Source organism: Montipora foliosa, chromosome 8, assembly GCF_036669935.1.
Source record: "Montipora foliosa isolate CH-2021 chromosome 8, ASM3666993v2, whole genome shotgun sequence".
Classification (NCBI taxonomy): Eukaryota; Metazoa; Cnidaria; class Anthozoa; order Scleractinia; family Acroporidae; genus Montipora; species Montipora foliosa.
This window is the reverse complement of record NC_090876.1, coordinates 6,252,722-6,272,123: the sequence shown is the minus strand read 5'-3', so window position 1 is coordinate 6,272,123 and position 19,402 is coordinate 6,252,722. Positions and strand designations below refer to the sequence as shown.

The following is a 19,402-nucleotide window of genomic DNA, read 5'->3' as shown; positions in this document are numbered from 1 at the left end:
GAAAAGCTTTACATTTTTAGAGCGGCCGTCCCCACTAGAACATAAGAAGCTTATGTTTATGTTTATGATTATTATTATGCTTATGATCCTTATGTTGCCGGTGAGAACGAAGCTTTAATGTTACGGTAGACCTTCACGGGCGAAATTTTGCGATTTTTTTTCTTATCTCATAATAATCAATACTACTTTAACTGCATTTCCCCCACCCCCCCAAAAAAAAAAATATTCCAAAATATTAAACAAAACGCGAGTAATGAACGAAAACGTATTTTCGATGGATCTTTCTCAGTCAGCAAAGGCAGGAAAAGCAATCTCGTCCCCTGGGCGCTTTTCCTGGGAATTTGTGTACCACCCAAAGCCAGGGAAAAGCGCCCTGGGGACGAGGTTGCAGGAAAAGCAGCCAATTAGAAACTGTCGTCGAATTTTTTCACACATTGTCGTCGGTTTACTCCCTGGGAATGACTTTTTCATGGGAAAGGATAAAGGAGAAAAGAAGAAATAATAATACAAATAATAATAAAAAGGAGAAATAATAATAACATTTTTGCGGTTCGGCCCAAGGGACTCTGCAGAGCATCTCTTGTGTTTCCATTGGCTGTTGTTATCTGCGGTTTTGCGTGTTGACTTGTGATGGATCAAAGGGCGTGAAAAGTTTGTAAAACTTTGGAAGCGAAAAAATATCTAGTCCGTTTTTACGCAAGTGTATCCTCTTTAAGCGAATTGATAGTGTATGAAAATTCTACGGATTGTCTTGAAATTGGGCCAACCTAGATGGTACACTGTGAGGGATTTCCGTTTTTTAAAACTGAACTCCTACAATGGTCTTCGACGTAAAGCTTATCGGTCAATTTTCGATACGCATATTTGACACAAAATTTTCTAAGCAACCAATCAGAATATCAAAAAGAAGCCTCACACGGCATTGAGGATAAACGCCAAGTATGAATGACATTATCCACAAGGCTTCCCTTTGCATTAAAATTCGATACCCGATAAATTCGATCAGAGAGATATCGGTCGCTCAAGGTTCTTGGGCCTCGCTCTTCTTTCGATTAGATAAAGTGAAAAAGAAAAATATTTCCCGGAAAGTGCATTTCATAACATTTCGATAGATGTATAGTTTATAGCTGTTGCGCCTAACAAAGTACGCTAAAAAAAGGGACCTTAAGATCTACGACGGCGACGTCGACGAAAACGTCACCTCAAAATAGAACTTCGCTCTAATAAAAGTCTTTCGCGATTATTCCATCTCGTTCACTTCGTACTATGCGGACGAAGTATCCTAAAAATAAATTGTAACGAGCGGTTTCAGACTGAAAATAGAGAATGAAAGATTCTCTGTTGCATGCTAACGTTGTCGTCAAAACCTAAAATTTTGTGATTTCACGTCGTCGTCACGCAGAGAACCGCAAAAATATGAGCTAAAATCCGTGCTGCACGTGCAGCACGATCATTTATGCTCTTTTAACCAATGATATCATTATTTTGTGGCGTTTTCGTCGACGTCGTCGTCATAAATCTTAAGCTCCCTAAAGTTTCGCAAAGGACACCCGTGAAGGTCTACCGTGTCCTGATAAGTGCGAGCGTCGCTTTCAATCTTTCTGCCCTAACCCGCACTTCAAATAAACATTTCTTTCCTACAGAGTTGAAATATTGAAAGAAAAACAGGTCAGTGATTAGAGAATCACCGGACCACGCCGGCTTCTAAATGGGGAGTTTAAGCGCGCGCGTTTTTGAGACGCAACCGGAAGTGAGTTGTTTTCCCTTTGAACTTGTCTTCACAAAACCACATTTACATTGCTAAGTATCTTTTCTCCATTAGAAATGATTAGTAGAAACATTTGGGAGACACCACTGTCCTGGCTCGCGAAATCTTCTCTTCCGGTTGCCGTCTGCGTCTCAAAAACGCGCGTGCAGCGCGCGTGCTTAAATAAGCGACCTCGTTCTCAGGGCTTTTTCGCCCTGCCTTCATATCATTCCTTGTCGGGTGTTACGAAAAATAGTATTGCGTGACAAGCGTTACTGTCTAGAATCTTCGCGAGAGTTCGTAGTTTGTTTATTTTTAGGTTCGTGCGTAAGCGTTTCTAAATCGGTGTGTTTTGTAATCTTTCTATAATTAGATCGATTACTATTTTAGAAAGTTCTAGAAGTTTCTTGTCAGAGTATATAAGTAGACGAGTCCAAGCGGAGTGTTTTTCTAACTAGTTTTTCACAAGCGAAGAGAGTTGGCGTTAACCGTGTTTAGTCAAGTGTGACAGAAGCTGTGTGCATTCAAGTTGGCGGAGGCCGTGTAAGTTTATTGAGTACGAGTTATTTAGAGTTTTACTTCGTGGAAACTACGTTCATTTTTTGGAATAAATCTTCTTGTTGTTGTTCCGACAACCCTGCGTTCAGTTTAGTTGCAAACTACCTTTCCTCAAAACATTCGAACTCGTAACATTGGGCTATAGTCATTATAGTGAAATCTCAGACTAGGTGCTTTGCAGCGGGCGAAAGGACAATTGAAAAATCAGAAACCGACCTCCCGACACCGGAAGTTGAGCTACTATAAAACTCCTGGGGGAACTACAATTATAAACAAAAGTAGTTGCGAAGGTTATCTAAATGAACCGCATCTAAACTGTATTTCAACCCGCTTCTCTTAAGGAGCAAAAGAAATAGTTTCTCCTTCTTTTATATAGCCCTCCTCCCCCCTATTCAATGTCGGAAGGTAACACAACAATTTCCCACTAAAAACCGTTCAGTTTTGCACAACATTGAATCAGGGGGGTGGGGAGAGAAGCAAAGAAGACGTCAAAAGTGCTAACCTTCCCAACTGTTTTGTCTATGATTGTAGGTCGTTTATCCAGGTTCTTCAAGGACTACGTGTCCCGCTGGTTTGCGGGTTTTTCTACACCTATATATTATTAATTTTTTTTTTCAGATTGGCGAAGGATTTGACGTATGGCCTGGACAACAAGAATACCTTTATCAAAATGAGTGGTGAGCTAAATATTCAGTCTTGTTGACTCGGTGTTTCATCGAAAATTTTAATCGATCGAATCTTGTTTTCCTCAACCGTTTAGGACTCCCACAGAACAAGATTTAAAACTTCTGTATAATCGAGGAAAAGATGAAAGTAATAAAGGTAAAACTGAGTTACACTCTCCAACAAAAGTCTCTCCTTTCTAGCAATTTTGAATAGCTACAATGGTCACTTATTTGATCAGTTAAATTGTTTTATTGTTTCTTTTCTGCAAATTCTTCCGTTGCAGATTTTTCTAATTTTGTATTCAGCCCCAGGCCCTCTCAAGTGTCATGTGGAAAAGAAAACTGTTTTTTCGAGGACGGATCAATACTTTACTTATAATGTATTAAATTTAGAATTTTTAAATCTAGAAATTTCTAAATTAATGCTTTTTTTAACGCAAAAATAATCTTTAACATACCTTAATTAAGGAGTTTGTAAATGCCAGAGTACTGATGATACCATCAGTTTTTTGTGATGAATACATATAACTAATGGCATTCTCTTAGCATTGTATTTCGTTTTGGCTCGGTAAATAAATGATCTGCAGATAGATCAATCAAGCCTGATGAGTGATGTACATATAAACTTGAAAACTTTATAGAAAGCATCTCGTATCTAACCTGCGAAGCTGGAACGAGCTGTGAAGCCCAGGGGATTGGGGATTAATGTCTCGGTAACCCCCGCCCCAATTCCCTCATGGCTTCCCCGGCCCCGTAGCCCACTCGCAGTGGAACTCGCAGTGGGCAGGCTACCTCGTATCTCATGTAGAACAACTGTGGGGTGTCCAGCAGTGTTCTTGTGTGATGTGCGTTCACGGATCCCCGTAATCATGTTACAGATAGAAGGAGGGGGGAGTGGGTGGGTGATGAGGGGCTCACTCCGCCGCATGTCTAGAAAGCTCGCTATGTTTGGCGGGGATCTCGTTTTCTGAGGCCGATATCTGGTTTACTGGAATGGAAATGATACGGTGCATTCTGGTGATAGAGGTGTTAGGTTTTTCGTCTTTTTTTCTTCTACTTCAAGTCCGTGATAATTTCTCTCAATAGTTAACGCAATAAAAAAGAGAAATGTTTTCGTGTGGCATCTTCGTTTGATCATGCCTGAATAGCGATCAATGGTCGCGTCACCAAGTTTCAACTTTGTAGCTGGGCCGAAATTTCATACTAACTGACTAGCCAAATTTTTCCCCGGTAACGAAGTATCCTCTAACTGGGAACGAGGCCCTAAAAAGTTTAGCCCTCATGGGCTGCCTGTTGGACTTGGAACCCGAGTTAGGACAATGTGCAAGCTATGCGAGTCATGCGAGCCATGGTTGCGAGTCACGCTAGCCAACATGGCTAAAAACTAACCGCAGAGCTCTCAAGTTTTAAAGTTTCCAAAGCCTGAGATGCTTGCTGCAGATTGCGCCAAAGACGCAAGTGTCCTGTGTTTCTTGTGCCGGAGGTGCCAAACAATTCTAGGGGGATCTAGGGGGCTCCGGGGGCATGCTCCGCCGGAAAGTTTTTGAAATTTGCACTTGTCAGATCGCTGGAAAAATGCACCGTCCAGTCCGCTATTTTGTTTCTTTCAAGCTGCTTGCTAAGAGAGCCCATGTTAATATGGGTCAGCCTGTCTGAGCTACCATATCGGCCTACAATTCATGTATTAACGGGTGAAAGTCCTGAAGAAACAAGAAAATTGGTCGCACATGAACAGATCATAGTTGGTGAACATTGGCCGAAGTTAAGTGCCAGTGAAGAAACGAATTCGGAGTTCATGAGCTCTTCTGAAAGCTTAAAAGGTAGAGTTGCCTTCGAGAAAAGTGCGAATGGGTGAGAAATGCTCTTGTCCGCGTGAGAGCGTGAGATTGTATCGAAATGCGTGAGACTCACGCTTAATGCTTGAGACTTGAGAGCTCTGTAACCGTTTTAGAATGGGTGCTTAGACTTAAACGCAAAATTCGCATGGCTCGCTGGCTCGCAGATTGTCCAGCCTCTTCCAACCCTCTTATTAGCCTTTATCGCCTCGTTTGAAGGATAGCGATTCGTTTTGCTTCTTTACCAAAGGAAACACGAGGATACAAAAATATCTCGACTTTTTCCCGCCATTTCTCAAAACAAAAAAGCAAGGTGACACACGCTAACACCAACCCGGTGTAGCCAATTAGCAGCCATGGACAGAAAAACCCACGTGAGATTTTTTGTGTCCGTCTTGCAACGTTCAATTCGAAGAAAGCTATTGGCGATAAACTTCGCCTGACCCATTATTTTTTCTTTGGGAGAATCATGTTTTTCTGGACGACGACACATAACGTACGCGTGACATAAGCTACACGTATTGTGTGACAAATTGTGTGACGCTATTTCCACGACTAGATCAAGTCTACATAGGCATCAATCGGAATTGATACATCTTGAAGACGTGTGTGCAGATTTTTTAGATTGATTTAAATTAGTGGTCGTTTGAAGTTTGTGTTTACGTTTTTTCTGTGGCTCGGTACAATGTTTACGGCCTCTTCAAAATTTGATTAATTTGCAATTCTCTTTTCATACATAAAATGACGTCACCACCTCCCACCAAGCTGAAATCTGAAAAAATGGCGGCCAGACTGTATGTTTCTTGAGAGGTTAAACTTTAGCGTGAGATTGTGGCTTTGATAGGACTGTTGGAAACATTTTGTGTATCCCTTGTAAAAAGGGAGATTTCAGTAGCAATGGATGTATTTTGAATAGCACCTGGTTGGCTTTCAAACCTGAACTCGTGGAGCGTTTTGTGAACGTTCTCATAGTGAAAAAAGCAAGATTATTACTGGAACGTGTGTGCTTGGCCATAGAGGGCTTCTACTGAGGCAAAGAAAATGAAAGACGTAGCTTTCCTAGAAGGAATTTTAGCCGCTGTCAGCTGCCAGGATACTCAAAAAAAGCTGAAAGCTGCCGAAGATTTCTCTAACTATCTCAGTGAACCCTCTAATGGAATCGAGTTTATTGGCTTCGACAAACTTCTGGATGGACTTGTCGGGTGGGTCACTAGCAGTAATTTCAAGGTAAGAAATAATTTTCCTTATCTTCAGGATTCACTTTTGCCTCTGTGCGAAACAGATCGGGATACTTTCGCTACCTTTTTGCGTGATCTGGAAAATTGAAACTTGAGTACATTCTGATGTATTGCTGCAATTTTTAGAAGCATTATTTTTCTCGATTGGAGACTAGAGTTAGCTTATAGACTAGCTAATTAAAAGGTACTTATTTCAAAATCAGTAGAAGTATATTCAGAGACCAAAGGCGCTATAGATAATTATAGCAATTTAGTATATCCATCAAATTAGATCCGCAAGATATTGGCGTCCTGGCATGCTATTGTTCGTTGCACTACAGCTAGAATTAGGTAGATTTCTCGATCTCTAAAATTAAAACTAAATATACATGTATGCTATCTTGATCTTATTTTGCTTTCCAGTTGAGCCTAACTGGGTTGGACCTTCTTCACAAAATTGTAGACAAGCTTGGAACTAATTTTCGCAGCCATCTTTTGCCAGGTAAGTGACGACAAGTGAAATTTAACAGATGCATACTGTAAAGTAATTGTTGGTGCCAAGTCGCATATAACGTCGCGTTTGGTCTCTGCAAATACGATCTGAACAACCAAAAATCTAGCAATCTCAAAGCGAAAAGTAATTATTTTGAAAACGGTCCTTCTTAATATTCCTTTAACCTTGAAGAGTCGCGTTCGCTTTTAATTTGAATTTCAAGCTATCTTTGTGATTATTGATTTCCTTTGTAGCACTCAGATGTAGATTATTAAACGCCTTTATCTTCCTACACAACTTACGGTTTAAAGCTGTTTTGATTTGACTATTTAGAAATCTCCATAAAAGCATTGTGAACTTTATATTGGTTTTTAAGACTAACATTAGATCATTAAAAATAAATAGATTTCTTGCATTTAATTTCCTTCCACAAGTGTCTAAGCTGGTTTCGTATTGTTAAGGTTGATCTCTTTGATGCAACTATTTATTTGAAGGGAATGATTTCTGTCAGTCAATTTGTAACGTTCGACAAGAGAAGTCTGTGACTATTAAAAAAAGTTATGTTTTTATTTTTCTTATGGAGTGTTTACATGTATTATTTTTGGTTCATGCTGTGTGGATGTTCTAAGATGCAACAACAACAATGGTTTAGTGGTATTCAACTTGCAAATAACATCTGAAAGCAAGTACTAGCTTTTCACCATAGAAATTAATTAGGTAAATTCTATTGCGACTGTGCATTATCAGTCACTAGTGAGAAAATCTAAAAAAAAAAAAACAGTTTGGCTGCATGTTAAAGCAAAATATTGAATGCCTTGAGTGAAAATTAAGCTGGTTGTTACATCAAGAAACTTTTGACAGCTATTGATAATGACATTTTCCACGACTATTAACAGGTCTCAAATTGCTTCATTTCAGTTGTTACACCAATTTGTGGTTAATAACATAGCACAATAAGGTTTGCATCTTAGACATTTTTGTATTCATGGATGCATTGTTTGTTCAAGCAGAAGAAATGTTTACATAGTTGTAAAGCGTTGCATGAATATTTCTTCCTTGGGAGTGTAACCAATTTTACAGACATATTGAAACAACATTTGATTTGATAAGCCTTGTTTACAAGCTACCATTTTTTCTTTTAGTGGTAAGCTGCTGTTTTTTTGTCTCATAACTCTTTCCTAGCTGTGCTGAATAATACACCGTTTTCTAATTTTGGTAGGATTTATTGTTGTTTGTTTTGAAATCACTGTTATGCTTCATTAGCATTGTATGGAAATGTGATTTTTTATACCTTTTTCCCCTATGCAAGATGTAATGATATTGAACATTGGTTTTATTTACGCTAGTTATGATTCATTGCAATGCGTGATTTGCAATGAATGCTTTATATAATCCTGCAATATAATTTATAACTCTAAGAACATTGTGTGTTTACTTGAAAGAAGTTACAAACTTTAAACTTGATGAAACTTTAATCAAACTACAGGCCAACCTGTTGTGGTGAGATTTTGCAGATAAGGACTCCAATTGCCAGTTGTTGAGCACTCACCTTTCAATCAATGTTTGGCCTAGATAAGTAGAACATCCTTGCAGATATGCATCTAGGTTGTCATTGTTTAAGAGATTCATACCTCTTGCTTAGCCTGTGTGTGACATTGCTTTAATGTTTCATGTATCATATCAACTCTTACTGATACATTGTAACTTTAATCACGACATTGTGGAACAATGCCACTCAAGATTATCCAAAGGTTTAGATTCTTTTTCTTTTAAGACTTGTGTAGATAAATTTCCATATGTGTGGTTTTGTTTGTCCTGGATTCTATTCATTCTGCCTTGTTCAGGGATAGGTGATGGAAAGTCACTCAGCATTTTTGACTTGCCAAAGTCTTCATTTTCTGATTTTCCAAGTCTAATTTTATTTCGTGTTGGGTAATGTCTTGGAAACTCTAATTACAGAATTGTTCGGTGGACTCAAAGGTATTTCTTTGTTTTTTGTCCCTAGGATAACTGATAAGTACATTTCCTTAATGGTGTTAACAGTTCTTATCTTTAGCAAAGATTAGTTCCTCAAGTTTTGAAGACTTTTAACACCTTTTTGAAGGATTGTCAATTGGCTTGGATTTGGTGTATTGCCAAAACCCTGCAGTTACTTAGTTTCACATTCATGAGTGATTTTACAAAAGAAAATCCCCAACCAACCTCTTATTTTTGCTTCCGAACTATCCTTTGTTGGATAATAAGTATTAGTTTGTGATGAAATAAGCAGGGATTTGAAAGCAGGACCTGTCTAGACAGTTTGACAGCTTATTAGAGTCTTCTGGACTCCTGGGTTTATTTGCTTGTGCGAGGAGTACGTGTACTTTACATGGTGTTAAATGCGTCATTCTGCTTCAAATAATATTAAAGACCCACTTGAAAACAAAAGTGCATTCAGAAATTTGGTGAGGACATTGGTTGTAGAGAAACCATGCAGGAGAGATCTTGGGTGTGTCATTTCCTTAAAATAATGTTAGCAGTAAATTGTTATTTTTTCAATAAATTATATAAGTACCCCTGTTTTGCTTTGTTGGTTGTGGCTTTATTGGTGTGTGGGTGGCAAAGAGTAAGTCAGACCTTTCTGCTTTTTATGGTGTGATGTGATTGATGAGCACCCCTTGTACGCACGTTACCCTCACTGTGGGAGATACTCGTTGTTTCCGTGGATAAGGCACATATTGAATTGTGGCTGAAAAATGAGGGTTGTCACGTACATCTGTAATGTGCACCAACACTCAAAAATTTTACTATTTTTTCATCTGAATTTTCCATTGTGTGTTTCATACATTTTACAAAAAAAGTGAAACTACAACTGTAACTTAAAAATGGTGTGAGACCTTTGAGTGATACTTTGAAGCTGTTTTGTAGGCAAACGTTATGAAAAATGTGACTCCAAAATGAGGCATTCATACATGTAGCTCAGTCATGAGTTGAATGTCCCTTACTTTTGATGACTTGCGTACTTTTTGCAGCAGATGAAATGCATTAATATTGATGTGCATATGGTTGAATCTGTTTTAACATTTTCTGTGGAAATATTCATCATAGCAATGAAAAGTATTTGGGGCTAGTTGTACTTGAAGTAATCCTTGACACTGGGTTTCTTTTGTGATAAGAGGGCTTTAAATTTGTGACAAAGCACAGGTCCTAAGGGTCAGAATAAAGTTTGAACACTATTGTTGCATGTTTTTGGAACTAATTTATTTACTTCTGTTCTGGTTAAGGAATAGTTAAGAATGAACAAATATTATAGTTTTGGCACAGGTGTCCTAAGAACCTGTGCACGGGCTAGGCTGGACCAAAACGTTTGATGTATAGACTGCATCCCATGGATAATTTTCCTTAAAACCTCCTATTTTCAGTGCTTGAGCTGCAATCAGCAAAGGAATAAACAGAATGCTATTTGGTTCAGGTTTTCTGAACATTTTTTGTGTTTGTGAACAGATTGAAATATTCCTAAAACACGCTTCTTTATGTACATTGTATACCTTGTACCTTGTACATACTAGATAATATTGCCCTGTAGATTTTAAAGGTTGTGTTCGACATTGTTTGTTTCTCTTTGGCCTGTAGTTTTTTCGTTTGTGTAGATTTTGATCAGTAAAGTTCAGTTATTTTTAGTTTCTCTTTAAATTGTCACTCACTACTCAGGTGAAATATTTGACTTATTAGTTTTAGAAGATTAGAAAAAAGGTTATGACCAATTGTCGTAGCAGTGGCAGTACTTGACCTACTTTAATTTTTTCATGGTTAAAATATCATTGACACAATATATTGCCTTCATTCAAAATTCAATTAGCTTGTGTTCAGAAGTCTTATTAATCATGCCAGTAGGAGACCATTGAGATTTGATTAACAGGAATTAAAAAGACTCAGCTATGTACTTCCCAGTGACACTAAAAAAGTAGTCTTTTGATTGCATGCTGTGGCTTACATAGTGATTGTTATTGAAGGCAAAGTGCCATGAAATAAATGTCCCCTTGGTTAATAGTTCATTAAATAAGTATGTTTAGATGACCTCTTGAACACTTTCATTGTAAAAGAACACTCAAAATCGAATGCCTTGACAACACCTGAGGTGCAGGAATCATTGTTGCAACAACCATTGAGAAATCCATTTGCTTTAAGATTTGAAGTTTTATTTGCAACCAAAAAGGCCGAGAAGGGTAGTGTTGCAGTGTTAGTAAAAGAATTCGGATGCAGCCATGACGTGTCATTTGTGTGGACATCTGCTTGAAGAAATTTTTATTCAGGATCCTAAAGTTCTAAATATCTTTTGGTCTAGCCTAACAGGTACTGTAGATAAATTTTTGATTCAGTTGAAAGAAGTTATATTTAATTAAGAACCTTTTGATTGCTGTGCCATAATTTCCATAATCTTTTTCAATACATGCAGTATATCAGGTGCATTCTTGTAAGTGTCTTGCTTTTGAAAAAATGTGCAGCCACAATTTCATCACTTGTATTTCAAAATTACCTTTTCCATATTTAAGGCAGCATTCACATGTGGGTACGATAGCTTAACAAGAAATACATTTGTATTTGACTCTATATTACATTACTGTGGGAGAGGCAAGTGTGTCTGGAAATTAAAAATACTTTGTTTGACCAGAAGTGAAATGTAGGTTGAAAAGACCAAACTTGATATTTGTGCAGTCGGAAAAATAATTATTTTGTTGAAATGAGATTGATCTTGAAGGGATGTTTACAATATTTGTTCAGAACTTTAGCCACATGTTCATTATGATTGTTTGAGAGAATAATTTATTCTTTTCCTGTTTGAGGTTTCAAGATCTCTGTTGTATGGGAAACTGACCTTCAAAGGATTAAACATTTGTTGTTTTGGACTCAAATGTTCAGCTCTCCTGCTTTTGAGAGTTGCAATATTGTATTGAGAAATTCAGACATTCTTTGCTGAATTAATATAAAGTGGTCACGTCATGATGTACGGTATTCAAAATTGAAATTAATGTAAGACAGAATGACATCAGTAAACTATTTTGACTTGAACTGATCTGCTTACAGAATGCCTGCTTTTTTGTGTTTCAGTTGTGCCATCCATTATTGATCGATTAGGTGACAGTAAACAACAGGTTTGTACATTTGTGTTATATTTCTGTTACATATACATGTATATTTTTCCTTTTCGATGCGTTGTCTCCTCAAATGTTCGTTTTCCCCCTTGCTTGAGACCTTGAATGATCACTAAACAGCTGATGTGTGGGTCTCACTAGGTTGTTGAAGACAAGGAAGCTTACACGTACATGCACATGTACATGTAGCTGTATCCTATCAATTGTGAGATCTACACACTGTTTTATACAAGCAATACAATAAAATTCAAAATATAACTAGCCACTGTATTTTATCTGATATGGAGTATTGCTTTAGATTTGACAAATTGTCATGTAGTACACACCAAATTTCTAAGTTGGAGATGAACAAACTCAGGAAATGATGAAAAAAAGCAGACAAGTTAAATTTATTTGCCATGTATACTAATAACTTAAGGGTACACTGTACATGTGATAAAGGGTGTAATAATTTTTGAATTACATTGTATGATAATTTATACAACAAATTATGGCAATATTTGTAGTTAGGCTTGTCTGACAATAATTACAAGTAGTGTACATGTACATTTTCATGGCCTAGTACTTAATTGCACTCTAACTTCTTTGTCCTTGTCAGGTCTGAGTTCAGCGCCTATATGCTTTATCATTTACAGTGCATATACACATAATGGTTTCCTCCTTCAAGTTGGACTTGTAAATGCCACCATGTACATTTAAATAAATGCTAATTTATGTACAGCTGTATGCTGTCTCAAAAGTTTTGAAACTGCGTAAATGGAATTTTCCTTTCTGTGTGTCTGTGTCTGAACTCTTAGTAGAAAAAAAAAACAGGATTTATTTCTGTGGCAGGGGCCCAATGTAAAATCCAGTCCAATAGAAGTAGACTGGAACGAGAGCCCTTTTCTGAACCATTTACAACACAACTCATCCTTACACAATATTTCATGTCTTCATGAAAGAAAAGCCTAGAAATTAGTGTGCCAATCATATGATTTTATCAGGAGATCGCTCCGAAGCTTAGTGATTTCAATATTGAGCAAGGTGCATTGCATATATTCTGTATGGATTGTTCAATTATTACAATGCAAATCACACAAGGAAGTCTTGGTAGTCATATTATTCCCTTTTAATTTTTGCGTGTCTCAGGTACGCGATTCCTCTCAAGAGCTGTTGCAGAAATTTATGGTAGTCTCAAGTCCTCAGGTAATGTGACTGTCATGATGAATGTACATGAACATGTAGTGTGTAACTTTAACAAAAGAATTTGTGTTGATCCATTCATACTTCTTTAGAATGCATTAGTGGGCTTCAATTGCTGGTACAGTATTTAATGTGTAAATGGATGCCACTCTTGAAATTTTGAAGGTGTATTTGCACCCAGTGGAAGATACGTTTGATTTTGACAAGAAGAAGAGAAGAGAAAAGAGTTTGTTGCAAACCTTTCACAATAATAATTATTGTGGAGTTCCATCCAGTGGAAGAAACCTGCATTATTCTGTTTAAAACAACAGGATCAATAATACCAATCTTTTTGCTAATGTTTTTGTTAAAATTTTCTTACCTTCAAAACTGATTCATCAGAGCTCAGAGAGCAACGGTGTACTGCAGATTAATAAGAAAATGAAGGCAGCCTTTTAACCAGTTTAGAAGTACATGTTCAGTGTGTTAAGGCAGCTTATTAAGAGTCGCAAAAATAAATGTGAGTTTCAGTGTCTGTTGTGTTGAATTCTGAGTGCAGGGCTTCGTGTTTTTCTTGATCTATGCGACTTGTAATTTTGAAGTTACAGTGTATGTACAGCAGATCATTAACTAGGATCAAATTCTTGTGCAAAGGAAGAACTGTCATCTTAACATTAAGGCTTACATTTCTGCTATTGTTACTAGACATACAGTACATGCAGTTGTAAAATCCAAGCCAAAAAAGGAACTTTATTGATGTGAATGAAATAGCAAGTTTTAAATGCATTGTACTTACCTGAAGGAAAACCCTGGACACTTAAACTGTAGATTTGTCTGTATTAGATGAAAGAAAGTACCCCTCCCCACCTAACAGGCTATTTTTGTCATGGGCCCGTTCTACTGTAGGTGATCATCCACAGAGCCTTTTGCTGCCCTATCTTTTTTGGCTCGCTGATGCCGTTAAACCTAAGTTAGCAGACTTTTGTTTAGCTTTTTCTAGAGCTTGAAATCTTTTTAACTTGATTTTTGCCTAGAGCTCATTCAGACTGAAATATTTTTTCCACAAGCAAAACTTTTTGTAGGAGATGTGTGACACTTTAAAATGAATAAACAAGTAGAGTGATATAAAATAAAATATTAATAAGTGTCAGTAGTTTAAAAAAAAATCATAGACGTTTTGAGTGTGGAACCCTTCTTCAGGGCGAAGAAAACCGTTGAAATACGCAATCAGAAGGAAGCACACAGATGAGTAGTGGCGCGCGCAAGCATCAAGTCACTTTGAGATAAAGTTGAAATTGATGTTATGTCCATCAGGCTGTACAGTTCCCAGCTGGAAAATCAACTTCATTTCACGTTTTTTCCGTTGGAGATTAGTACAGTGGCATAACTGCAAACCCTGTATCCGGATATCTGAGATACTGTGGCAGGCTGAGTTGAAATGTTGGGTCACAGGGAAACCAGGAGTGTTGTTCCGTATACTTTGTAAGTGTTCGCTAAAACGACTCCTGAGATTCTGACTGGTTTCACTGATATAATTGTGGTTAAATGCAACAAAAAGATGTTCGTCTTCCCCACTTTTAGTTCCACAATGGAGCGTTTTTTATGCGTATGTGCACGGGCTCACGTAGGTCATGTGGTCTACATTGGGAGAGTGTTGTACGGTCTTCGTTTTTTAGCGGTTCTCAGCGTTAGTATTTTTTCTGCTTCCCTCCCTCTACTCCCCCCCCCTTTTCCCACTGTTATCATAGTGTGACGGGTGCCCAGGTGTCTCCGTGGCTCATGGCTGGGTTGTGGGGATTGCTAGCCGTGAGAGCGTTTTACTGTCTTGGGGCTGGCTGATCACAGTGGAGACCCCTGGACATCCCAGGCATTCATCTTCTACTGAGCTTGATGAAGTTGTGAAAGAATGGAAGGACATTGGGTACAGGATATGCACTATACAAGATTACTGATCTGGCATGTAAAATGGCCATAGATGGAAAAGGAGCATCGGGGACCTCATACATGTATGTCTGTCTCATGACTGACATACGTGTACGCACAGGCTTGGCGACATGGATGTTGATAGGCACCTATGCTACTCTGATCAGTACGTGCATGGTCAGTTGAGTGTACAAGTAAGTTTCTTAGGTTGACATCGCGTTTTTGTGCTACGACAGGCAGTTGCGAGTAGATATGACGGGTGAGCTGGTTGGTTGATAGAATGCAGAAGTTCTGAAATAGAAAGTGTTTGATTTGCTTGTTGAAAGGGTGGACGGTACAGTATGTGAGATCAAGAGGTACTTTGTCAGTGGTGCTGACCCTCAGCTCAGTTGGGCAAAGAGCATCAGGACATTTGATGGTTCTGACCCTCTGTAGATCCTTTTCAAGAGAAGCACGAGGATAACCAAGAAGGGAGAAGAACGTTAGCATCTCATTCGATCTTCTCATGAAGTCATCATCTTTAGAGCAGAGACGACAAAGGTGGAGAAACTGGCTGTGAGGGATAGCACGTGTGCAGTGTTCAGGATGAAAAGAAGAGAAATGAAGGTAGTTGTGAATATGTGTTCTTGTAGTGGATGGAGGTTTCAATCGTATGATCAGAAATGTGTGGGTTGATGTCCAAAAAGGGCATTAAGTTTCACTGATGGTGGATGTAAATTGAAGTGCTGGGTGGAAGTTTGAAACAAACTCAATAAAGGCTTTGAGTTCCTCTCTTCCACACAACGCTGCTCCAACGATGTCATCAATGTATCTCTTGTGTAACTGAGGGCTGAATCCTGAGTACTGTTCTGGGATCTGTTGTTCCACACAACCAACGAATAAGCAGGCATAGTTTAGCCCCATTTTGCTCCTCATTGCAACACCTCCGATTTGACGATAGTATTCCTTGTTCAAGGAGAAGGAATTCATGGTACAGTAAGTAACTGTTCAGCGAGTCTTGTGATCGCAGACGTGGAGGGTTCTTTGATTTCACGTTTATCGAAGAAAGTGAGTTAATGCTTGTAATCCACTTCATGTAAAGGGACTTGACGTCCATGTTGAACAGAAAGCAATATCCAGCATCAGTAGTATCAAATCTGAAAGAGTCAAATATATAAAGCTCGTGGTTGGTGTCCTAAACATACATATAAGTAGGAAGAGTCTTGACAAAAGAGGCCAGGACTCCATCAAGGTAAGCTGAAATCTTTTCAGTAGGGCAATTACAAGCAGAAACTATGGGTCGACCAGGGTTGTTTGGTTTGCGTACCTTCGGTAGATGATAAAAAAGTGATGTACAAGGTGTGTCAACGATGACATGTTTGGCTGAAGGTGGTAGTGCGCAAGTAGAAATCATATCGTTGATAGTGGTTTGAACCCTTTTTTGGTACTCCTGGAGAGGGTCTTCACTGAGCCTTTCGTAAAATCTGAGATTGGATAGCTGTCCATGAGCCTCCTCAAGGTAAAGAGGGGATGACCAAACAACAACAGCTCCTCCTTTGTCAGCTGGTTTGATTACCTCGTCCGTGTGTTGTTGTAGAGTGTGTAATGCCTCCCTTTCAGAGTGTGACAGATAAGTATACTGGCCAATAACAATCTGGTTTAAATTAAGGGAGTTGACAAAAAATGACAGTGATCAATGTAATGATTGACAACCGAGAATTGGCCTTCTGGAACAGTCCATAAAGATATCTCCGCATCAAACTTTGCGAGAGCGTCGGGCTTATCTCTAAGTTCAGAGGATGTTTTGTTGTTGGCTTGATCGTGAAAATGGGCCTTGAGTCGCAGACGGTGGTAGAATTTCTTGCAATCAGCCTTCACATGATATTCATCAGTTGACCTTGCTATTAACAGGGACGGAAGTTAAGCCTTAACCGAGGACTGATTTTTCAGCTGCTGTGGGTGGGAGGCCGTCAGGAAGTGACAACACTCTCCTTGACAGGCACTAGATCTTGTGTAGTACTATTCCGGACAGGTACCTTTTCATTAATAAGGAATGCAAATTTCTTGTGCTTGAGCATTTTCATTGCAGAGTACAAAGGGGAGTTCATTTTAAAAACTCATCGTCTATCCCGTTGGTAATGTGTGGTTGTTAAGGTGTTAGGTAGGTGATCAGAAAAGCGTATCAAAAGAAAAGAAAGCTTTTGTTGGTTAGCTCGCAGACTTTGAACAGTGGTTTGCATCAGACATCAGGAGCATGACTTGGTAATTCTGCTCAAACGTTTGTTGTGATGATCGCTAGTTGCAGAGTAAAACTTTACTCAGAATGCCTTAAGAATCAAACATTTATGCAGACAATGGCTAATGAAGACGATGTGGCTAGAAACAGTTTAGTATTTACTCTACTCTTAAAAGTGTAAATGGCCAGTTTGTTGGCAAATGATATGGAATCTGTTGGAAGGAAGTGGAAACGGTTTTTCTGATGCTAGGCATCGTTAAAAAGTTGTAAGTGGCACCAAGTCCTCGATTTTAATAACCAAAACCTTTTGTAGGAGATGTGTGACACTTTAAAATGAATAAACAAGTAGAGTGATATAAAATAAACATCAAAAAGTGTCAGAATTAAAAAAAACAAACAAAAACAGACATTTCGTGTGTAGAACCCTTCTTAAGTGTGAACAAAACTATTGAAATACTTGTTTATCATTTTTCCACATCTCTAGGTTATGGCTTTACATGTAGATTTCCCATCCTTTTGTTGGCATCTAAATTTCCATCCCCCTGAAGATTAAGATCATTTGATTCCCAGCCCCGAGCGAGAGAAAAAGCAAAATGTCCCAGAGTTGAAGTGGGGCAATGTGAATGCTTATGGTGAAGTTTTAGCCAACTTTAAAATAAAATAATGTTTTTTGTACACAGCATGTTCTAGAACAGTTGATTCCAGCTTTTACTCACAAGGCTTGGAGAGTTCGAGAAGAAGTACTTCAGTGTCTGGTTACTTCACTTAATGAGTGAGTGGGTTCATTCTCTTTAGTTATTTTAATAACCTTCCATGCTCGTAAATTATCCTTAAAATCAAGAATGTTGCCTTTTCACAGCCTAAGCAACAAAAATGTTGGAATCTGAAGATTTCTTAGCACCACTGGAAATCTCTTATCTTTGTTGTCTAATTCAGCTTTTTCTAGGGGCAGAACTGGCCGGCCAGACCCATCAGTTTGCAAAGAAAATGCAATAGTTTGAAGGAACACTTGCATGATAAATCCCTCGCATTCTTCCGGAGGATTGTACATGTATATCATCCTCGAAGAGTGTTAATTTGCAGGCAGTGTAAAGTTAGTCCTTCCAAATGCCTGGTGTGGTCAGTGAGTTCTGTCAAATGGAAAGTGCCCTAAGTAATTTCCCTGAAAAAGTCTAACTGACTTTCTTTTTGCATTTTCAGATTTGGCCCATCATCACTGACCATCTCGAAATTTGTGCCACACATTTGTAAACTCTTAGCAGACCCAAACAGCCAGGTGAGGTGTTAATTTTTCAGTCATGAACTTCGCTCTCTAGACGCAAACTCCAACTTCATCTTTTCGTAGTCTTCGTTGAAGTTTGTCCGGAGTTAGATCTGAAAACTTCACTGTGAAGTCGTCGTCTTGGAAGTGCTTCGAACACACAGCCGAGCATTTGGTGGGCTTCCGATGTGCCCGCTTCAGTTGAACAAAGTCAACTTACTTTTTTCTTCTCTTTCTTTTCTGCGGGTTCTCTGCTCCTTAAAAAGGTACCGGGTGAAGTCCAATACCTTCCCTCTGATTTGGAGTGTTGTTACACCCAAAAGCAACACTGGCATCAGACAGTTTTGTTGTGCAATTTGTTGATCACCATGCTCGCAAGAGAAATCCTGGTATGATGTAGGAATTGTGCTTGACCCAGACCCAGTTTGATAGTTTTTCACTCTGTAATGTCTCAAGTGGGGGCGTTTTTTGTCTACTTTGAAAAGTTACGAAAAATCGAGGTTTCAACCAAATGAAAAAATTTGTATGGAATCTCGCTTAATGCAATATTAAGATTTTTTTCTGGCACAAAAAATTCTTTTGGGGTTATGGGACTTTAATTTCTTTGTCTGTCACCTCGACAAAATTGGCATGTGGCCATTTTGAGAAATCACCTCAACAGCAACCAAACAGCTCAGAGAATTTTCAATAATCACCTATATATTAAATTATACTAATTAGATATACAGTGTATATACACATTGAAAAGATGTACCTTTCTGGTCGTCCCAGATGACCAGAAAGTTTGCAGGCGACTAGTTTTTGGTAAAGTGAAAAGGTTAGAAAGAACAACAGGCAACCCAGTCAAAAATAGAAAATATGTTACAAGCAGCACCCGACTCAGTCTACGGTTTTCTGATGAGTAGCACAATCATGATGTACATTTGGGAAACCAGTATCTTGAACGAACACTTCAGGCCATATCTCCGCTCGTAAAAAGTGCTAGCCACTCACATTTCGCAGATATGCTTCTTACATATTAAGTAACATTTACTGTGTAGATTAGCGAAATCGGTCGCTTAAGTTTAGAATAAACGGATTCGGTTGACCACTTTGGGGACAAAAAATGGCGCGTCACGCGTAACACACAAACTAGTAAGACAAGCACAACAAGGTTCTTCAGACGGCTTGTACTTTATTCCTCACAACGAAATCG

At 38.5% G+C, this 19,402-nt stretch overlaps 1 protein-coding gene and 1 long non-coding RNA gene across 8 annotated transcripts in view; both read left to right on the top strand.

The window, feature by feature from the left end:
* The first annotated feature begins 2,175 nt into the window (after positions 1-2,175).
* LOC137967828 (uncharacterized) lies at positions 2,176-3,560 on the top strand. Its single transcript, XR_011116587.1, has 4 exons — positions 2,176-2,290; positions 2,924-2,982; positions 3,066-3,127; positions 3,255-3,560. It is a non-coding gene; the product is annotated as an uncharacterized lncRNA (long non-coding RNA).
* A 2,007-nt stretch (positions 3,561-5,567) lies between these two features.
* LOC137967799 (CLIP-associating protein 1-A-like) overlaps positions 5,568-19,402 on the top strand; it is a 68,884-nt gene continuing 55,049 nt past the window's right edge. For 4 of the 7 annotated variants that reach the window (XM_068814376.1, XM_068814374.1, XM_068814373.1 and 1 more), the window contains exons 1-6: positions 5,568-6,032; positions 6,446-6,524; positions 11,604-11,647; positions 12,776-12,832; positions 17,627-17,718; positions 18,147-18,222. In XM_068814376.1, coding sequence (XP_068670477.1) covers positions 5,847-6,032; positions 6,446-6,524; positions 11,604-11,647; positions 12,776-12,832; positions 17,627-17,718; positions 18,147-18,222 — 534 coding nt within the window. In that variant the 5' untranslated portion in view covers positions 5,568-5,846. Of the gene's footprint in view, positions 6,033-6,445; positions 6,525-10,577; positions 10,848-11,603; positions 11,648-12,775; positions 12,833-17,626; positions 17,719-18,146; positions 18,223-19,402 lie in introns of those variants that run through there. The other 3 variants (XM_068814378.1, XM_068814375.1, XM_068814377.1) reach the window with 3 other exon arrangements.